The sequence below is a fragment of the Malaclemys terrapin genome, chromosome 1 (genome assembly GCF_027887155.1).
Source record: "Malaclemys terrapin pileata isolate rMalTer1 chromosome 1, rMalTer1.hap1, whole genome shotgun sequence".
Classification (NCBI taxonomy): domain Eukaryota; kingdom Metazoa; phylum Chordata; order Testudines; family Emydidae; genus Malaclemys; species Malaclemys terrapin.
In genome coordinates this window covers 89,190,031-89,211,451 of record NC_071505.1, presented here as the reverse complement: position 1 = coordinate 89,211,451, position 21,421 = coordinate 89,190,031, and the positions used below count along the sequence as shown (strand labels likewise).

Here is a 21,421-nt window from a genome sequence, read left to right as displayed (position 1 = left end):
CGTTAAAAATAGGGGATTGGGATGGACACATTCCCCTTGTGCCTTATTGGTGTAACAGTTCTGATTCCAGTGACAAAATGGAGATGGCTGCATTGTCCCCTTCTCACAGAGGGAAAGACACAAAAGTGTCGATACCACCACAAATAAGTTTCCAGAAGCCAAGCCACTACATGGAATGAAAACACAAATTCGTCAGAGATACTGCAGTGAGGCTGAGAATGGAGGGGAGGAGAAAAAGAGAGACACCAACCGGTTATCAAGCAATATGCGTTTGTAGATATCAATAGCCTCTTGATAGTGGGACCGCATATAGTGGATAGATGCCAGACTGAGCTGATCTTCTGTGATGTCCTGCAAATTCTGGTGGAAACTCATCAATTTCTTTTCATCGCTGAACTAAAGAGAAAGAGACATACAACCTCCAAAAGAGTTCAGCAAGGAAAACAAGAGCAATTAGTCATATTAATCAAGAAGGGCATACAACAATACTAAGTGAGATTGAACTGCAGCAGAGAAGATTCAGATTAGACATTAGGAGTTGCTTTCTAACTTTAAGACTTGTTTAGCCAATGGAGAAATCTGTTGAGGGAAGACGTAGAAAGCCATCATTGGAAATAACTGAGCCTAAACACACAACTGTAAGTCTGATTCAGACATACTTAAATCTGATAGGCCACGATGTAGGGGGTAACAGCAGGGAGATGGACTAGATACTCCATACTCAAAATAAATCTGTAATATAAAATTTTACTACTATAACTTGAGCTAAGATTTGTTGGTTTTGGATCCAAAGCTTAGTTCTCAGGAACTAAGTTCCCATCCCTCTCCACCAAAAACAAAACAAAAAAACCCACAACTCTTGCTGAGCAAAAGGCTATTGCAAAGACAATTCCCACAATACCATTTTGTAGCACTGACTAGTTCTCTCTTTCCCCAGACCTCACATCTCCAATTTCTGTGATTCCATACAGTGTAATGTAATAGTTTCCATTTAAAAGAATTGTTGCATTTTACATAACAAATGCGCAAATGTAAAATGGACAGAGCATGGTTAACAAACAATTTTGCAATTGCATCAAAATTATAAAGTAGCCAAGAATGTCCATTTAATCAGACCATTCAAGTCACTTACAATTCTGATGCTTCCCCTTCTTATATACATTGCTGTTAGCAATGGTAATTATGAACCCACTCTATTGCTATTATTGCTGGTTTTTAAATTAGGGTGGGTTTTTTTTTTTTAAATTGATAGGTCTCCCACATTTAAAATATCTAGCTGCTCATCTTTGCTTCATATCTCTTTCCCTCTTGCTTGAGCTGGTCATGCAATAACACTTCAGCACAGCCAACAGTGCTCAAAAACAGTAATTTTATATCTTCATAGCATGGGCGCCAAGTTTATATAATTTTTGGTGGTGCCCAAAATGAGTCCCAGCCCCGGCCCACCCTGCTCTGCCCCGCCAGCTCCCTGCGTCGCTCAGGGAAGGGAGCGAAAGCCAGAAAGATGCGGGCAGGGACTTGGGGGAAGGGATGGAGTGGGGGAGGGGCGTGGGCGGAGCAGGGGTGGGAAGAGGCGGGGTGGGGCAGAGCGGAGCAGAATGGGGCGGGCTGGGGCCAGGTCACTCGCTGCTGCCAGCACCAGGCCCTCCACTAACCCCTCAGGCCACCCTGGACCCCGCGTCTCCCCAAAGCGCAGGGCCCGGGGTTGTTGCCTCAGTCCAGCTTATGGACGGGATGGCTCTGAAAATATAAGCCCAAACATTGGTGGAGCTGGGCCCACCTTCTTGAATATTTGTGGAGCACACGCACCACGGGCCCATATAACTCGCCACCTATGCTTCATATTATCTTTCATTCCAAAGCCTCCTAAAGTACAGTAGAACCTCAGAGTTATGAACATCAGAGTTACGAACTGACCGGTCAACCACACTCCTCATTTGGAACCCGAAGTACGCAAGCAGGCAGCAGCAGAGACAAGAAAAGACAAGACTAGAAAATACAGTATAATGTTAAATGTAAACTACTAACAAAATAAAGGGAAAGTTTAAAAAGGTAAGGAACCTGTTTCTGGGTTTGTTTCTTTTACATTAAGATGGTTAAAAGCAGCATTTTTCTTCTGCATAATAAAGTTTCAAAGCTGTATTAAGTTAATGTTCAGTCATAAACTTTTGAAAGAACAACCATAACGTTTTGTTCAGAGTTACAAACATTTCAGAGTTACAAACAACCTCCATTCCCAAGGTGTTTGTAACTCTGAGAATCTACTGTACTTTGCAGACTATATTCATAGTGATTGTTCAACCACCATTGTAGTGTAGACACCTCTGGGTGTTAGTCAATTTGTGCCAGTGCCACTACACAACAGATTTTAGGCAAGGAAATGAAGAATTATGTTTTCAAATAAACCAGCAGAGAGACTTAGGTAGACAGAATGCAACCATCCAAATTAGAATTTGGCTGGGACAACAGTGTTAACAGGAGTTTTTGCAGAAAGTGCCAGTATCTGGGTTTTATCTCTCACTCAAAACACAGGTTCTCTAGAAGTAGTGCCCTTTTGCTGCATGTTGGGGCATGGCACAAAAATGAGTCAGAGGGAATAATGCACTACCTACTGATGCCCAAACACCTAATGAGGACCCAATCCAGCAAAGCACTTAAGCAAATTCTGAACTTTAAGCATATTCATATACTTAAAGTTAAGCATATGCTTACCCAGATTTGGAGCTTGAACAACAAATACCACTTCTTGCAGGACTTGGGATTTCTGTGACCTTGCTTAGGTTATAAAGTCTCTCAAAAATCACAGCGACTTCATAATACATACATAATAAAGACTTTTGTTGGGAAGTGGAGGGCTTAGAATAGTAGCATTTTATCTGTTCTTTTGTCAAGTTTAAAAGGCCACTGTGAAAGACAATCCAATTTTATCAATACATTTACTCTGAAAAAAGCACATCTTGGTGTGATTGTTTTCTTAACCTTTGATGTTTCTAAATTGACAGAGCCACTTATTCACAAGTGGTTCATGCCATGGAGATAAAAGTTCCCTTGTTAGTAATAAACTGTGATCTATTTATAGAACAAAAGCAATCCAATTTGCAGGGTAGAAATGAAGGAGCTCTCATGAGTGGGCTAGGATAAGACAGACCAACACCTCTAAAATCTGTTTAATAATTCTTGACATACCAAGATGCAACAAAGTGAAGGTTGTGCCTTAATCATTGTTGAAATGAAATGAAATCTCCCTGCTATAAACAAGATTGTGTTTTGGGGGAACTGAATAGCTCAGGAGATTTTTATATCTTTTACCAGCCTTTTTACTTAAAATTAGAGCTGTCAAGCGATTAAAAAAATTAATCACAATTAATTGCGCTGTTAAACAATAAGAGAATACCATTTATTTAAATTTTTTGGATGTTTTCTACATTTTCAAATATATTGATTTCAATTACAACATAGAATACAAAGTGTACAGTGCTCAATTTATATTTATTTTTGATTGCAAATATTTGCATTGTAAAAAAAAGAAAATCGTATTTTTCAATTCACCTTATACAAGTTCTGTAGTGCAATCTTGTTAGCATGAAAGTTGAACTTACAAATAAAGAATTATGTACAAAAAATAACTGCATTCAAAAATAAAACAATGTAAAACTTTAGAGCCTACAAATCCACTCAGTCCTACTTCAGCCAATCACTCAGACAAACAAGTTTGCAGGAGATAATGTTGCCCGCTTCTTCTTTTTTACGTCACCTGAAAGAGAGAACAGCATTCGCATGCCAGTGTTGTAGCTGGCGTCGCAAGATATTTACATGCCAGATGCACTAAAGATTCATATGTCCTTTCATGCTTCAACCACCATTCCAGAGGACATGCGTCCATGCTGATAATGGCTTCTGCTTGATAATGATCCAAAGCAGAGCGGACCAACCGCCGCATGTTCATTTTCATCATGAGTCAGATGCCATCAGCAGAAGGTTGATTTTCTTTTTGGTGGTTTGTGTTCTGTAGTTTCCGCATCAAAGTGTTGCTCTTTTAAGACTTCTGAACTCATGTTCCACATCTCATCCCATTCAGATTTTGGACGGCACTTCAGATTCTTAAACCTTGGGTCGAGTGCTGAAATCTCACATTGGTACCTTCTTTGCATTTTGTCAAATCTGCTGTGAAAGTGTTCTTAAAATGAACAACGTGTGCTGGGTTATCATCCGAGATTGCTATAACATGAAATATATGGCAGAATGCGGGTAAAACAGAACAGGAGACATACAATTCTCGCCCAAGGAGTTCAGTCACAAATTTAATTAACACATTTTTTTTTTTTAACAAGAATCATCAGCATGGAAACATGTCCTCTGGAATGGTGGCTGAAGCATGATGGGGCATACAAATGTTTAGCATATCTGGCACATAAATACCTTGCAATGCAGCTACAAAAGGGCTATGCGAATGCCTGTTCTCACTTTCTGGTGACATTGTAAATAAGAAGCAGGCAGCAATATCTCCCATAAATGTAAACAAACTTGTTTGTCCTAGCGATTGGCTGCACAAGAAGTATGGCTGAGTGGACTTGTAGGCTCTAAAGTTTTACACTGTTTTGGTTTTGAGTGCAGTTATGTAACAAAAAAAAACAACTACATTTGTAAGTTGCACTTTCACGATAAAGAGATTGCACTACAGTACTTATATGAGGTGAACTGAAAAATACTATTTCTTTTGTTTATAATTTTTACAGTGCAAATATTTGTAAGAAAAAATAATATAAAGTGAGCACTATATACTTTGTATTCTGTGTTGTAATTGAAATCAATATATTTGAAAATGTAGAAAAATATCCAAAAATATTTAATACATTTCAACTGGTAATCTATTATTTAACAGTGCGATTAATAGTGATTAATTTTTTTAATTGTGAATAATTTTTTTTGAGTTAATCGCGTGAGTTAACTGCGAATAATCAACAGCCCTACTTAAAATGTTAGTTCCAAGATGCGCCCCACCTAGGAAGAACTAGATGATCTTAGAAGAAAGGAAGTGGAAGTAACTGCCTTTTATGTTAATGATTCTAATCAGGTCCTAGGGTGGCAATGGCCAAAAAATACCATCAGACTGTTTCTATTAGGCTTATGTGAAGTGAACTGGTGGGTCTCATTCTAGTTCCTAGCAGACTGGTGTCTTCTCTGAGCTCCCCTCTTACACCTACAGATGATTCCTCCATGTCAGATTAATGCAGTTGTGTTAGTGGTTGCGAAGGTTTGTTCTGCTGCTACCCATGATGTACCTATCCTGAGGACGCATTCTGGAAGGTTGTTAATCCAGTACCAATTACAGTTCAAAATTCAGAAAGAAACATGAAATATGAGCAAAGAGACATACATACCTTATGTGCTAGGTGAAAGAGCAGACGATTCTGGAGTCGACTTTTAGGTGCTGAAACGAAAATCCAACAGTACGTTTCAGAGCCCTGGTATTAACACAAGGAACATTTCTAATTCAAGTTTTTCCTCACTGTTTGTAAGACCCCCTCATATACACTACCAGCTTGCCCAAGCACACCTCACTGACCCACCCACCCACCCCACATAGCCTATAGCTGAACTTCTTCGCAATTTCTCACAATCTTGACATTGTTTACGAGTCTTCCTGTATTTCTCATCTTCATCAGCTCTACAGCTCTTTTTAATTCTCTGCTGAACACACATTTTTCCCCATGCCTTTGCCTCGTCTTCCTTAACTCCATGGTTTTATTACTTCTCTGTAAAACATTTAGTACATTTGATAGCGTTTGTATGAAAGATGCTATACAAAGCACGCTGAGCACAATGCATCTCTAAAGAAATACAGGCAACCAATCCTTAATCAAGGCTTCAAGTACCATGTGCTACAATTGATGTAAATTATGTTGCAAGACCCTTAAAAATTAAACGGCAATATTCCTGGAACTATGAGGCAAGGCCTAGCACAGCAGAGAACCCAGGCACTACACCATCCTGCTACAACACTATCTATTTAGGCCTGCTAACACAAATCAGCTCTAACTTATATCAATTTAGATGGAATAAATGGGCCCCAGAGTGTCAAAGGTATTATAACCCAGTCACTGTCCAACATTAAAGAGTTTTAAACAAGTTTCAGGGTTTGGTATACAGAGACTTTGGACTGCTGAGTACCATGGCAAATACACCATTAAAATCATTTTAACCTTTTATTAAAGATACAGAAAAGGAAAAAACAGTTAAAGCATTTGAAATGTAAAATAGTAAATAAGGCTCTCTTTTTAACAACAGCCCTTGTTCCTTTAGCTGGAGAGAATTTTTAGAAAGGAAAACCCCCATGACTGCCAGTCTCCTAGGGTATGTCTACACTACGAAATTAGGTCGAATTTATAGAAGCCGGTTTTATAGAAATCGGTTTTATACAGTCGATTGTGTGTGTCCCCACATAAAATGCTCTAAGTGCATTAAGTCGGCGGACCGCGTCCGCAGTACTGAGGCTAGCGTCGACTTCCGGAACATGCACTGTGGGTAGCTATCCCACAGTTCCCGCAGTCTCCGCCGCCCATTGGAATTCTGGGTTGAGATCCCAATGCCTGATGATGCAAAAACAGTGTAGCGGGGGGTCCTGGGTACATGTCGTCAGCCCCCCCACACCCCCCTGTCAGAGCAACGGCAGACAATCGATTCGTGCCTTTTTACCTGGGTTACCTGTGCAGACAACATACCAGGGCAAGCATGGAGCCCATTCAGCTCAGCTCACCGTCACCATATGTCATCTGGGTGCCGACAGACGTGGTACTGCATTGCTACACAGCAGCAGCTAATTGCCTTTTGGCAGTAGACGGTGCAGTTTAAAGGGCCCTTTAAGTCGAAAAAAAGGGCTTCGTTGTGTGGACGTGTCCAAGCTTAATTCAATTTAACGCTGCTAAATTCGACCTAAACTCATAGTGTACACCAGGCCCTAGATGGTATTAAAGATATCTGTTGTCCTTTTGGGGAAAAAGAGAAGAGTCCTGTCCACTCAATACTTAGTCCTGCCTTGAGAGCAGGAGACTGGACTAAAAAACTTGTGAGTCCCTTGCAGTCCTACCATTCTATGATTCTATAAATTAGTTGAGATGGGCTGGAGCTGTTATTGCTGCTGCTGTTAAAATTTGATCCCATTTTTAAAAAGACAAAACAAGGAAAAAAACACACAAAGGTGAGGAGGAGGGACAAACAGAAGATCTAGCTTCTGACTCTGGTGCTTTCACTTGCAACCTCATTACGGGAGAAACACAGGCCCAGCACACAATCTTATCAGCCACTCTGAGACCTGGCAAACTTGTACCAGCACTGGGCTTTGTAGGGCATCCCTTTTAGTAGTTCTTTCTGGTCACAGGCTTAGCAGTGTTGCAAAATATGTAGTCTTGGATGGGTAAGCCAGACTCTTATTATATAGAAGGAAAAAGGAGAGGGATAGAAGAGAGAAGAAATAAGGCAGGGAAGGAAAAAGAACACATGGGAATGGTGCAGGAGAGAGACAAAGTCTCTCCTTCCAGGTGTGTTCAGGTTTCAGCCAAACTGATGGAGGAAGAGATGTCATCTGGCTCCCTCTCTCTGGCATGGTTTTGTCAGGACATCTTTCAGGATCAGGACGACAAAGGGACAAGGTCCCAGGAGATGGTGGAAGTAGCAGGCATGATGATAAAGCTCGCTCAAAAAGAAATCTTGGGGTCATGGTGGATAGTTCTCTGAAAACATCTGTTCAATGTGTGGCAGCAGTCAAAACAGCTAACAGAACATTAGGAACCATTAGGAAAGGAATAGATGATAAAACAGAAAATATCATAATGCCACTATATAAATCCATGGTATGCTCACACCTTGAATACTGTATGCAGTTCTGCTTGCCCCCATCTCAAAAAAGTTATATTGGAACTGGAAAAAGTACAAAGAAGGGCAACAAAAACTATTTGGAGGCATGGAATAGCTTCCATACAAGGAGAGAATAAAAAGGCTGAGACTGTTCAGCTTGTAAAAGAGATGACTAAGGGGAGATACAATAGCGGTCTATAAAATTATGAATGGTGTGGAGAAAAGTTGTATTTACCCTTCACATAAACACAAGAACCAGGAGTCAACCAATTAAATAGGAAATAAGTTTAAAACAAAAACATTAGGAAATATCTCTTCACACACCACACAGTCAACCTTTGGAATTGGTTCCCAGGGGATGTTGTGAAGGTCAAAAATATAACTAGGTTCAAAAATAATTAGATAATTTCATAGAGGATAGATCCATCAATGGCTTCTAGCTAAGATGGTCAGGGACACAACCCCATGCTTTGGCTGTCCCTAAACCTCTGACTGCTACAAGCAGGGGCTAGACAATGGGATGGATCACTCAAATTGAGTAGTCCTGTTCATTGGTGCCAACTTTTCCTGGTGCCAGTGGGTGCATGACCCCCCCCCCACGACTCCACCCCAGCCCTGCCCCCTCCTGCCTCTACCCCCCCATTCCAACCCCTTCCCCAAGGTCCCCGCCCCAACTCCGCCACCTCCTTCCCCCTATTGGACTCCTTCCCCAAATCCCTGCCCCGGCCCCGCCTCCTCCCCTGAGTGCACCATGGTCCCGCTCCTTCCCCCTCCCAACTAGCACTTGCCACCGCGAAACAGCTGTTTCACAGCGGCAAGCGCTGGGAGCTAGGGGGAGAAGCAGGGACCCGGCGCACTCAGGGGAGGAGGCAGGGCGGAGGTGAGCTGGGACAGGGGAGCTGCCAGTGGGTGCAGAACACTCACCAATTTTTCCCCATGGGTGCTCCAGCCCCGGAGCACCCACGGAGTTGGCGCCTATGGTCCTGTTCATTACTTTTGAAGCACCTGGCACCAGCCACCGTCAGAAGACAGGCCACTGGGCTAGATGGACCACTGGTCTGACCCAGTATGGCCATTCTTATGTTCATGTTTAGGGGTGGCGGAAGTGGAACAATGTGGCAATCCTTATTTTACTTTGCACCTATGCCTAGATAGCTCATAGGGTTTTTCAGAATTATTTTAAATTTAGGGATTTTTTTATGTAAAATGCATTGATGACTCTTTTATGAGTGAATCTTTTACAGATTTTATTTTTAAACAGTCTATTATATAACCCCAGAAATAAATCTTTGAATTTAGTTTTATGATTGTTCTAATTAAAGTGACACAATGCAGTGAAGGGCAGAACACAAGAGGAGGGGGGTAAGCCACAAGCAAGTATATGCCTGGCCTCTGCCTCTTCTTGTTCTTGGGCCTTCCAGTGTTGAGTAGCAAGGCTTGAAGTTATCAGGGGTGCTAGATAGCTCAAAAGAGCTTGGCTCCCAGGAGCAACTGTTCTCACTTTCCTGAGTGTGGGTCTGTGCAGGGCCATCTCCAGGCACCAGCTTGGCAAGCAGGTGCTTGGGGCGGCCACTCCGGAGATGGGCAGCAGGTCCAGCTATTCGGCAGCAATTCGGCGGATGGTCCCTCACTCCCGCTCGGAGCGAAGGACCTTCCACCGAATTGCCGCCGCAAATCGCGATTGTGGCTTTTTTTTTTTTTTGGCTGCTTGGAGCGGCCAAAACCCTGGAGCCGGCCCTGGGTCTATGAAGGGAAAGACCTCTGCAGCACGGCTGCAGGGAGCAGATGCTGATGTTCCCGGTACCCTATGTTGCCCAGGGACTACAGGACATGGCTGGGTCCTGGTTTAGAGCACTGTATTGCCTGCTGCCCAACAGCAGCACATGCTGCAGCAGAGCATTCTGGCTGTGTATTGTCTCTGCATCTCTGCCTTTCTCCACAATGTCTTTTGCCATGGTAACACCGTCCCTGGTAACTGTGACGCTGTCTTTGGCCAATCCAACTACTTCTCTGGAGAGCTTCATTTCTTTTTCCCTCTCCGACCTCAAGTACAACATCCACCTCTCCATTGATCTGGGAGTCTGCAATAAGGTCTGCGAACATTTAATCCTGAGTTCTCTGTCTCCCCTACCCCGGTTAACCAGCTGCTCAGTGTAGTACTTTGTGCTCATCTTTATTGAATTTCATCTTGTTAACCTCAGACCAATTCCCCAATTTATCAAGGTCATTTTGTATTCTAATCCTGTCACTGAAGTGCTTGCAACTCCTCCATCTTAGTGTCATCTGCGCTCCAGACGCTCCACTCCATTATCCAAGTCATTACATAATCAGGAGAAACTTATTTCTAATAGACCATTTCAATTCCAGATGCTTCACCTGCCCAAGACTTTCTTACAGAGCAAGAGACATTACAACCCTCTTGTTAAATAAAAACAGCTTTGAACACAAGCTTAGAATAATAGAATCATAGGGTTAGAAGGGACCGCAAAAGTCATCTAGTCTGACCCCCTGCCAAGATGTTGGATAAATCAGCTTCTTGCATTCTTGTTTCAGATCTTACTTTCCAAAAGCATAAAATACTTTCTGTAGGATGCATTGTGTGATGGGTTTGGTCAGAGACCCCCTTGGGACTGTCACCTGATATGCTGAAACTACCTCTGAGCCAGTTTTCTCTGCCAGTTTGGGCCTCCAGAACCCTGTCTTGTTGAGCCAGATACACTAATCTGCTGCAAAACACAGACCCAAGGTCTGAACCACGCGCCCCAAAGCTGCAGACTTAACTGAAAACAGCTTAAGAAGTGCTCCTGTCTCCAGTACCCAGACACCCAGTTCCCAATGGGATCCAAACCCTCCAAAAATCTGTTTTACTCTGTATAAAGCTTATACAGGGTAAACTCATAAATTGTCCGCCCTCTATAACACTGATAGAAAGATATGCACAGCTGTTTGCTCCCCCAGGTATTAATTACTTACTCTGAGTTCAATAATAAATGAAAGTGATTTTATTAAGTATAAAAAGTAGGATTTAAGTGGTTCCAAGTAATAACAGACAGAACAAAGTAAGTTACCAAGCAAAATAAAACAAAACACGCAAGTCTAAGCCTAATACATTACGAAACTAATTACAGATAAAATCTCACCCTCAGAGATGTTCCAATAAGCTTCTTTCACAGACTGGACTCCTTCCTAGCCTGGGCCCAATCCTTTCCCTGGGCTTTGTAATGATACCTTACAAGAGTCCTTTTGCATGAAGCATATTCCAGTTACATTATATTCACACTCATTAGCATATTTTCATAAAATCATATGGAGTGCAATGTCACACATTGTAAAGGTTTTTAAGTCACCAAAACTCCCACCACAATCAATCCAAGAGAAACACCTCACCTTTCAAGCCTGCCTGTTCAGCTTGTGTATACATCCCCAAAAGGAAGTAAGTGCATGCTAGGTTCACCCAGACATCAGGGTTGCAACCTGGTTGCTTGGTCAAAGCTTCATACTCCTGAAAGACAGAAGGTTTTTGAGACACTTTCTCTGTGATGTCCCAGACATTTGACAGCAAGACAAGCATTATGTAGACCAGAGGTTTCCAAACTTTTCTTATTGCATACCCCCTTCCAGATCTACCAGCTGCCCACATACCCCATTCCTTCTCAGCACTGATATTTTATATGTTCTTCTTAACACTACCTGTCTTTAGCCATCTGACTATATTTCACTGTTATGTACAGATATAGTTATAGTGTGACGTATACAACTGAAAACCCTGACTACGTTCTGAGCTCAGTTATACTGGACAGTTGCTGGGCAACTGAACCCGCACTGTATGGTGATTGGAAGTGAGGGCTCTATTCATCAGCGTTTCTGTGTTCTCATTGGTACATCTTGAAGTAAATTAACCACCATATTTTATATAACAAATTCCCACAGAGTTTTAAAGCTTTGTCTGGGTAGCCTATTATGAAAATGCAATAAATAAAATAATTAATAAATGAAATCCACCTATACACAATTTCTCCCGTGTACCCCCCAGAGATGTCTCGCGTACCACCATGGGTACGCGTACCACAGTTTGGGAACCGCTGATGTAGACAATATTACTCTCCCTTTCTGATACTGGACAAAGTGTTACCAGATGATACAGATCAGCTAATTTTTTCCAAAGTATGAAAAAGTAAGTGAGTGGTATGAACTACCTTTGGGACAGGAATTTGAAGGCAATGCAGGAAAGGAGAGAGGAGGTGATACAGACAATTCAAGATTTGCAGACACTTGCCAAACAAAAAGGACCTTGTGTGGACTGACAGAAGAGGAGGGTGATCCATGAAACAATGTGACCACAAGAACAAGGCAGAGGAAGAGATTGGCTAGTGGTGGTGAAATTGAGTTAACAGGTTTGCAGCATTGGGGAACAAAGAGGAGAAACAGGCAGAAGCTGGGGTGGTAAGGAAGAAAAGAAGGGAAGCCAGTCTCTGCAGAAGAGAGGAAGAGATGCAGATAACCAAGAACTGGAGACCTAGGAAAAATGAGGATAATTTAGAGCATACTGCGAGAGAGAACATAAGACAGATTCATACCAACACCAGGAAGAGACAGATCTATGTGATCAGAGACTCTGAATGGATCAATGATGACCATGCTAGGCTGGGTAAGTCACTTAAAGAAGCTCAAGTGATTTTCAGCGGAATATTTGTCTCCAGAAAAGGGTGAAGAGGTGACAAGATAATGAAGATCAGCAGCTAGCTCAAGGATTGGTGGTATGAGGAAGGTTTGGGGATGATTGATCATTGGGAGGCATTCACAGAAGGAAGACTTTTCTTGACTGATGGACTCCACTTGAGCAGCTGGGACATTAACCTTCTGAGATCAATACTGGCACAATTGATAAGAAGGGCTTAAAATTAGGAATGTTGGGAGAAAGTTGAGAGAGACTTGTGAAATTTCCATGCCTGGCTTCACTGCACAGGAGGAGAAAAATCAGTTAAATGAAGATACAGTAAGGGATAAAAGAACATCAGAAAGTAATAGTATGGACAACAAGAAGAAAAATATAAAGTCTGTTAGTGCAGTGGTCTCCAAACTTTTTTGATCGCGCACCCCATCAGTAAAAAATTTTTGTGCACGCATCCCCTGCCGTGCCAAAGCAAAAAAAAAAAAAAGAAAAGCGCTCTTCCTGCCGCGCACCCCCAAGGATCCTCTTGCGCACTCCACTTTGGAGACCACTGTGTTAGTGAAAGGACTGTACCTAATCTGGCTAGAAAACTGGGGGAGGTCTAAAGGAAACAACTGACATGGATGTACAAGAATACAAGGAATCTGGGTAATAAAATGGAGGAACTGGAACTACTGGTGGATGAGGTCAAACTGGATATTATAGGGATTACAGAAACATGGTGGAATAGTAATCATGATTTGAATACATGTATTGAAGAGTGTGTGCTGTTTAGGAAAGATAGAAGTAAAGGTGGTGGAGTAGCAAAATACACCAATGATGCAGTAAACTGTACAAAATTAGAACGTGATAGCATGAACAAAACAGAATCTGTTTGGGTCAAAATCACATTGGGGAAGGATTGTCGAAAAGGTTCTATTGGGACAGCGTTAGGGATCTGCTTATAGACCCCTCAGGACTGGACTGGGATATGGATAGAGATCTCTAATATTATTAGGAAAGATAAATACAACCAGGAACAGTATCATAATCGGAGATTAACTTGCTGGATATAGAATGGAGAATAAATACTACTAATATTGATAGGGCCCAGATATGCCTGGATGCGATAGATGACAGTTTTCTTCATTTTATAGTAACTGAATTAACAAGAGGTGATGCAATTTTAGACTTGGCTTTGGTAAGTGGTGAGGACATTGTAAAAGAGCTGGTCATAGGAAGTAACCTTGGATTGAGTGATCACATTGTTTAAGTTAAATGGAAAGATAATCAAAATCAGGTTGTCAACTATGGATTTTTATTTCAAAGGGGAAGACTAGGGAATTAGTTAAATAAGTCAGCTGAACATCACTGATAGTTAGATTATGTGAGAATACTCATCGGTCAGGCAATTGTGGTGTTGGTTTTTTATAACGTTCATGGTGGAAAACCCAGATTTGCAGAGGTACATTAATCTGAACAGATTCTGGCTATTCTGAAATTGGTCAGCATATTGAGTCCCGAATTCACTAAGTGTCTCTTCTCTGAATTTTACCTTCAGGACATCTGAGCTCTGGAGCCTTACAATTTCTAATTTAAAGGCACCTTCATCAATTGAATCAAGAATGTTCTTTGCTTCAGAGGGGCAAGGTCCAGCGACAGAGATAACAAATAGATCACAAATAAATAAAAGCAAATTCTTTGAAATTTTAAAATTCTCAAACTGCATTTTAAAACTTTTGATCAGATAGTTTAGGATTTCTTCAATAGTTTTCATCAAAGTTTACTCCTGGGGGAATTCTCCACCACTGCACATGCACAGAATTCACCCCCCCCCCCCCCCCCCCCGATTTCTTTGCTTCCCCGCAGAAAAATGACTTTCTGAAAGGGAAGCAAAGGGAAGCTGGAAGAGCAGTCACACACTACTCCCTAGCAGTGCAGGTACATCGTTTCAGGCACCTGGAGCAGTCGGCAGAGAGATAAATCACCACGGGGATGGGGACACCCCAGCCAGTGGCTCCTAACCTTGAGCCAGGATCAGCTGCTAGTCCCGCCTGGGCAGGAGAGGATGGGACTTCCTCTTCCCCTGCAAGGAGTGGCTGAGGCTATGTCAGACCCACCCTCAGAAACCTCCCCCAGCTGCAGGAAGCTCAGCATTCTCCCATGCTTCCTACCCCCATCAGTCCTCAGCCCATACGCTCAACCTCCGTACATCTGGACCTCCCATACCCAGACACCTCTGCCAAGCCTCATCCGGTCATCCAGGACACCCCTAGCCCTCCATACCCAACTCCCACCCCACTGAACCTCAAACCCTGCATCTGGAGCCGCCTTACACCCAAACCCCCTGCTTCCAGACCCCACCCTTGCACCCCCACTGAGCTCCCTGCACTCAAATCCCCATCCTGATGCCCCACCCTGAGTCCCCACATCCAGACCCCCACACCACTGACCCCCAACTAGCTGGACCCAGACCCCCACCCCATCAAGCCCCACTCCCCCAGCACCCTGAACACCGCCCCCCACTGAGATCCCCACACCAGACCTCCCTCTGCTGAGCTCCAGCCACCTTTACCTGGAAGCCCCTGCAAAGTCCCATTGCCCCTGCACCTGGAAACCCCCCACCCCCGATGAGCCTCTCTGCATCCAGATCCCCCCACACGTAGACCCCCCCAATTGAGCTGCTTGCAACCAGATTGTCCCACAGAGAATCCTCTCACCCCACACCTGGATTCCCCCCACATTGAGCCCCTCCATACTTGGATCCTGCTTGGTTAAGCCTTCCTGCCCCACATCTGGTGTGCCTGGCGCAGAGGGGCAGGACCCCAGGGTGTTTCTGGGGCAAGCCCAGGCCTTGTGCTGCGTCAGGATAGGGTGCAGCCTCACCGCTGACTCCGTGTCCTGGGGGTGAGGTGGCTGCAGGGTGATCTCCCACTTTCATGCAGCTAGTGGCCTGTGCTCCCCACCGCCATGCTGGAGCCTCTGCATTTATTTATTGACAAATAACAATTGCAGAATTTAAAATATTGTGCGCAGAATTTTTAATTTTTTGAATCAGAATGCCCTCCAGGGTAACAGTTTCATCTGTAGCAAGAACACGCCAAGTGGGAAAGATCAACACCTTTCCTGTTAAGTCTGAAAGATTTCAAGATTCCTCTGAAAGGCACACACAGGACAGTCTGGTGAATGATGCAGTGAAGTATATTTAACTAAGGGTGTATCGCTGCCAAATGTCAAGCAAAACCCTTTTATCTCCTTGTCATGGATTGACCTCCATCTATAACAAGCAATTTTATTTTCTGCAGATTCAAACCTCCCCCCCTCCATAAAAAAAAAAGGGATTTACCTTTTCAAAAATGATCTCTCCTGTGGTGTAGGTTTCTACTGGTTTTAAACAAAGGGCTGGCCCACAACATTTTGGCACCTGAGGCGGGGAGCTCAAATGATGCCCCCATGCCCCCTCGCTTGGGCCAAAACTTTGAAAGGTCTCAATTCTGCTTTCTTCCTGTTCTACTCTTCGACCTACCCCAATAGAGGAAAACAACAACTTAAAATGCCTTGTTCAAAAATTTTAAGTAACACTTAACTTTCAACAGAGAGTCCTGTGGCACCTTTAAGACTAACAGATGTATTGGAGCATGAGCTTTCGTGGGTGAATACCCACTTCGCGTCTGACGAAGTGGGTATTCACCCACGAAAGCTCATGCTCCAATACATCTGTTAGTCTTAAAGGTGCCACAGGACTCTGTTGCTTTTTACAGATCCAGACTAACACGGCTACCCCTCTGATACTTGACTTAACTTTCAATCGCCTGAACAGCAAATGTAACTTTTCTTGTCTGCATAGTAAACACTGACATTTTTATCTGTTTGAATAATCAAAGTGACGCTTTCCTTGCCTTCTTGGCTGCAAAGATTTGAACTGCTTCCTGCCGACCAGCCTCTCCTGTGTCATTGTGGAACGTAGATGTGTTTTTATTAACTTCAGCTTGGAGAAGCTGCGTTCTCCACTGGCAACTGTTACAGGAAGTGTTAGAAGTACGCGCGGAGCAACAAAAGCATTTGGAAAGAGGGTACACATCTTATTTGTGCACATATATTCCAGAACAGCGTTTGGAGTTGATCCTGCTGAAATGTATCTTGAAAGGACTTTCAGTTCATCACCTAAATCACTCGCATCAATATCGCGCATGTCATCATGTGTCAACACTGTCTCTAGTGCCCTGCATTGCTGGTTTAGATCTTCTTCAGGTATAGTGAGAAGTTTTGGAATATCATACAACAGCCCAAATATACTGCTGTGTTCCTTGAGCTGCATGAAGCGTTCAACTGACTGTATTGCACAATCTAGCACCTGGTTAAAGAATTCAACTTTGAATTGTTGTTTGGGGTCTCTTATGGGATTATCCCGTGCCTCGTAATCAAAATGTCTTCTTCTTCGGTGACTCTTGTGTATTCTTGAATGGGTGGGAAAATAGCTTCAGTGTGAAGTTCCTCTGCCAACTTCTGTGCACTCTTCAGAACGTTTTGAAATCCCTCATCTGACCGGTAAGACTGTAGGTATAACTTTGCTTTGTCCAGTTGTTCCATTGCTCCAGATATATCAAGGTCAACACCTTGGAGTCTCTTGCTTACAACATTTATTTCAAACAGTATGTCATGTCACAACACTAAGCCACACAGAAATTTGAAGTTATGTATGTTTCTGGTGATTCCATTTTCCTCTGCTACTGTTCTCCCATGAACAGTTCCTGTCATAGCATTATTCTCCATAATGGCAACTATGGCATCATCTATCTTCCCAATTTGGTGTTTGATAGGCTTTATCACCTCCACTCGACTTTCCCATTGTGTGGCACTCAGTGGTTTCAGTGTCAGAGAGGATGTTCTCAGATGTTGCTTCAAAATTTGCCATCGATGACTTGATGCAGAGAAAAAAACATAGATGCTTTGAATTACACTAAAAAATTCAGCAGCCTCACTAGAAGCTGATGCTGCATCACTGACTGCCGAGTTCAATGAATGAGAACTGCATGGGACAAAAAAAGCTCAAGGGTTTAACTCTTGGATCCGTGTCTGCACTCCTCTGTTCTTTCCTCTCATGTTGGCACCATTATCGTAGCCCTGATCTCTCACGTCAGCTATTGCAATTCCCATATCTTCCAGCTTTTTAAGAAGCACATTTGTCATACCAGCTCCTGTAGCATCATCAATGTCAATAAATTCTAGAAAATGCTCTCTGACAGTCACCATTGCAGAGACATTTTCACTAGATTCTGTTGTTACAAAACGCACCATTAAAGGCACGTGTTCCGTATGGCTGATGTCAGGTGTGCAGTCCAGAATAACAGAGTAAACAGACTTCAGATCTGCCACAATCTTCTGTTTGACTTTTGTTGCCAGTAACTGTATGATCTTATTTTGAATTGTTTTTCCAAGATAGTGGTGTGTGTACATTTCTTGGGTGGTGACTCTTCTTAGATGCTCCTGGAGTATAGCATCAAACTCAGCCATCAGCTCCACAATTTGAAGGAAGTTTCCATTGTTTGGCACATACAGCTGATCTGAAGTGCCATGCAGTGCTAGGTTTTGGGTAGCAAGCATTCTCACAATGGCAATGAGCCTTTTCAGAACATTTTGCCAGTAAAGAGACTCTGATGCAATCTTCTCTTGATGCTGATCATCTATGGTGGCCTTTAACCTTAGTCTCATCTCAAGCTCTTTCCACCTATGGAATGCTCTCTGGTGATTTGCTGCCTTCTCATGGCATGCCAGATTTCTAGCCAGATTTTTCCAGTCCTTTGTTCCTGTAGAACCCAATGTGGCTGGAACATTAGACTGGAAGAGTTTGCAACAAACACAGTATGCAGCATTCTGGGTTTTTGAGTACATAAGCCATGGCCTCTCCACTTTGTCACCATTGGGGATTTCACGCCAGTAATATGTTGGATGGAAACTTCTATTTTCATTGTCTTTGGGGAACATGAAGTTTTTCACTTGCTGTGGCCCATGCAGTACAAGGAAGTCTCCCAGGCTACTGCTCAAGTGGGTCCACGGTCCTGGATCATCTAGACTTAAGGAACTAAACTCAGCAGCAGCTGTTTCTTGTGCCTCCACCACAGACTTCTCTGATCTACACTTTTCTTCAGGAATGTGCATGGTTACATCCATATGAGATGGAGATATGGAGGCTGCAGTAGCTGCCAGGTCACCTGCATTCTGACTAACTGGAAGATCAGGCATCTCCTCACCACTCATATCCTCACTGGAGCCGGAAGGCTCACCATGAACATTTGTGTCTATCTTAGGAGAGCTCCTTCCTGCTTAGATAGAAAAGCTTCCTTTGCTTTCTTTCTTTTTCTGAATGCTGCCCCAGAGGGGCGTTTTCTTCTTTCACTCATGACTGCTGTTCTGTGCCAGTTATAGTGGCTCTCAACACTCAAATGAAGGGGACAAATAAGCAGGCTGGTAGCAGGGCCTGAGTGGGGGAAGATATCAGCATCTTAAGGGCCTAACTGGCTCCAATTGCCTGTTCTCCTCAGGTGGGTTCAGGGAAGCAGCAGGAAAAAGGAAGCTCCCTGAGAAGCTGGTGTTAATCAGTCCACGCTCCTGGGGGTGCTAGAGAGATACATAAGAGGCTCCTCCTCCTCTCTCTCCTGCAGCTCCTGCTGCTTTCTGTTATTCCCTCTCACCTTTTCTCCTGCCTGCCTGCTATGTCTCTTGTGCCCTTCTTCCTCCAGCACAGCACTCCACCATCTCTGTGCATCTAGAGCAGAGGGAATACATATGCACCAGAAGCAGACACAATTTTCTACACTCTGGGTCCTAGTGGCACCCCCCTAAAGTCTGGCACCTGAGGCGGCCGCCTCAGTTCGCCTCATGGTAAGGCCAGCCCTGATTAAGCACAAAAATTCTTCCTTGAAAATTTCACTATCATAAAATCTAACAAACAGCGATAGCTGGGCAGCATCACTTAAGTTGCTTGATTCATCCACCACAAGAGACATGTTTTTGGTGTTTTTCAAATCGGAAAACAGTCCTGACAGACAATCCTCATAAATTACCTCCAATCTTTACACTACTGTGGAATCAGACAGAGGAACTTGCTTCACAGGGTTCACAATGTCATCTTTGTTTTTATTTCTGGCAAAAAGCTCCTCCAGCATTTCCAACATGTACTCCTTCACAAACTTGGCATCTAGGAAAGACTTTTTCTTTTTAGCTGGTACCAACATCATCTGAAGAGAAGCAGCCATTGATTTTTTTCCTGTACAGTAACTGATGTTGTGAGAATGACATTTGAAGAGTGATATAAAGACTTCAGATTTTCAATTTTGTCACATCTTGCAACACTGCCAGGAGGATAGGACATGTTGAAATGACTGTGTTTTGATTCGAAGTGGTGCCTCACATCAACGACTTTACAGTCAGATACAGAGGTTTGGCATATTAAACACAAATGTTTTGCGTTTAAATGAGGTGTCATAATAGAAAGAAAATCTGCGGTCCAGTTTGTGTTAAAAGCTCAGTTTTCACTGTCGACTGTGACATTTACTTCCACTCACATTTATTTTTGACTCCATTTCCATCACTAATGAAAAAATGGGTGGCTCAATCACAGCCCATGCTATCGCAAGAACTTAAGATCCAGTAAGCAGTGCTTAATTTGTGCCAGGGCTTGCCAGGGCTGAGCCACAGCACCTTTAGGCTTGGCAGGTGATAGCCCTGGCACCTCTGGGCAGCAACCACTGTTCTCTCGCCTCCCAGCTCTGAAGGCAGAGCTACTGCTATTGCCACCCTTACTTCTGCTCTGCTGCTGGTGGTGGTGCTGCCTTCAGAGCTGGGTGCCCGGCCAGCAGCTGCCACTCTGTGGCCGCCCAGCTCTGAAGGCAGCACTGCTGGTAGGGGCAGCGCAGAAGCAAGGGTGACAATACAACACACCATGCCACCCTTACTTTTGTGCTGCTGCTTGCGTTGACACTGCCTTCAGAGCTTGATACCCAGCCAACAGCTGCCACTCTCCAGCCACCCAGCCAGTGCTTAATTTGTGCTGGGGCTTGCCGGGGCTGAGCCCCAGTACCTCTTTCATTACAAATTAAGCACTGTCAGTAAGTTACTTACTAAGGAAGTCATAGGCAGATGATTGGCAGCGCATCACAGTTCATGAATTTAATTATAAACATTTTTTAAAGTGAGCTGGCGGGCCACATAGGAAGCCTTGGCGGGTCACATTTGGCCCACGGGCTGCCTACTGAGTATCACTGACTTAAATGTGTAGGAGGCTTTGATTTTCTTTAAATCAACTATACACAAGCTACCATCAATTTGCATCCCGAGCTAGGGGAATAGGGGTGGGGAGAAAAAAAACTTGTGGGGTGGGGAGAAAAAAACCTCCAGACCCAGTAGGATGAATAATCACTTCAAAAAGGTTATTAGGAGTAAGCAGAGAGCCTATAGGTAATGCAAAAAGGGACTGATCAGCAAAAAAGGCTACATCTTGGAGGTTAGAAAATATAGTATTAAAGTGAGAATTGCTAAAAGTCAAGATGGATTAGCTCTTGCCAAGGAAATTAAAATAAATCAGAGGCTTTTTAGTTACATAGTTAAAAAAAGTAGGAGGTTGGGCTGCTATGCAGTGTGAATGGAGAGGAAATTAAAGATAATCTAGGTATAGTCCAAAGACTAAAACAAATGCTTTGTCTACATTTTCGATATGGATGATAAAATGGAACACAGGCATAAAGGCAGGACAGCTGATGGAAGAGAGTGTACAGCAAATTACCACAGGTGGAAGAAAAACTTAAAGAGCTTAATACACTCAAATTGAGGAGACTGGATAATTTCCAACTCAAAATACTGAAAGAACTGGCATATGAGATAAGTAGTCTGGAATCAAGGATTTTTAATAAATTTATT

The 21,421-nt window shown here is 43.2% G+C and overlaps 2 protein-coding genes across 3 annotated transcripts in view; one reads left to right on the top strand and one right to left on the bottom strand.

The window, feature by feature from the left end:
* Positions 1-21,421, top strand: part of LOC128838139 (guanylyl cyclase C-like) — a 145,847-nt gene that overhangs the window by 23,695 nt on the left and 100,731 nt on the right. The gene's annotated exons all lie outside the window — the stretch shown is intronic.
* Positions 1-21,421, bottom strand: part of IFT56 (intraflagellar transport 56) — a 77,237-nt gene that overhangs the window by 43,701 nt on the left and 12,115 nt on the right. For both annotated transcript variants that reach the window (XM_054030086.1, XM_054030075.1), the window contains exons 4-6: positions 11,242-11,356; positions 5,382-5,431; positions 251-396 (exon numbers count right to left, since the gene is read on the bottom strand). In XM_054030086.1, coding sequence (XP_053886061.1) covers positions 251-396; positions 5,382-5,431; positions 11,242-11,356 — 311 coding nt within the window. The remainder of the gene's footprint in view (positions 1-250; positions 397-5,381; positions 5,432-11,241; positions 11,357-21,421) is intronic.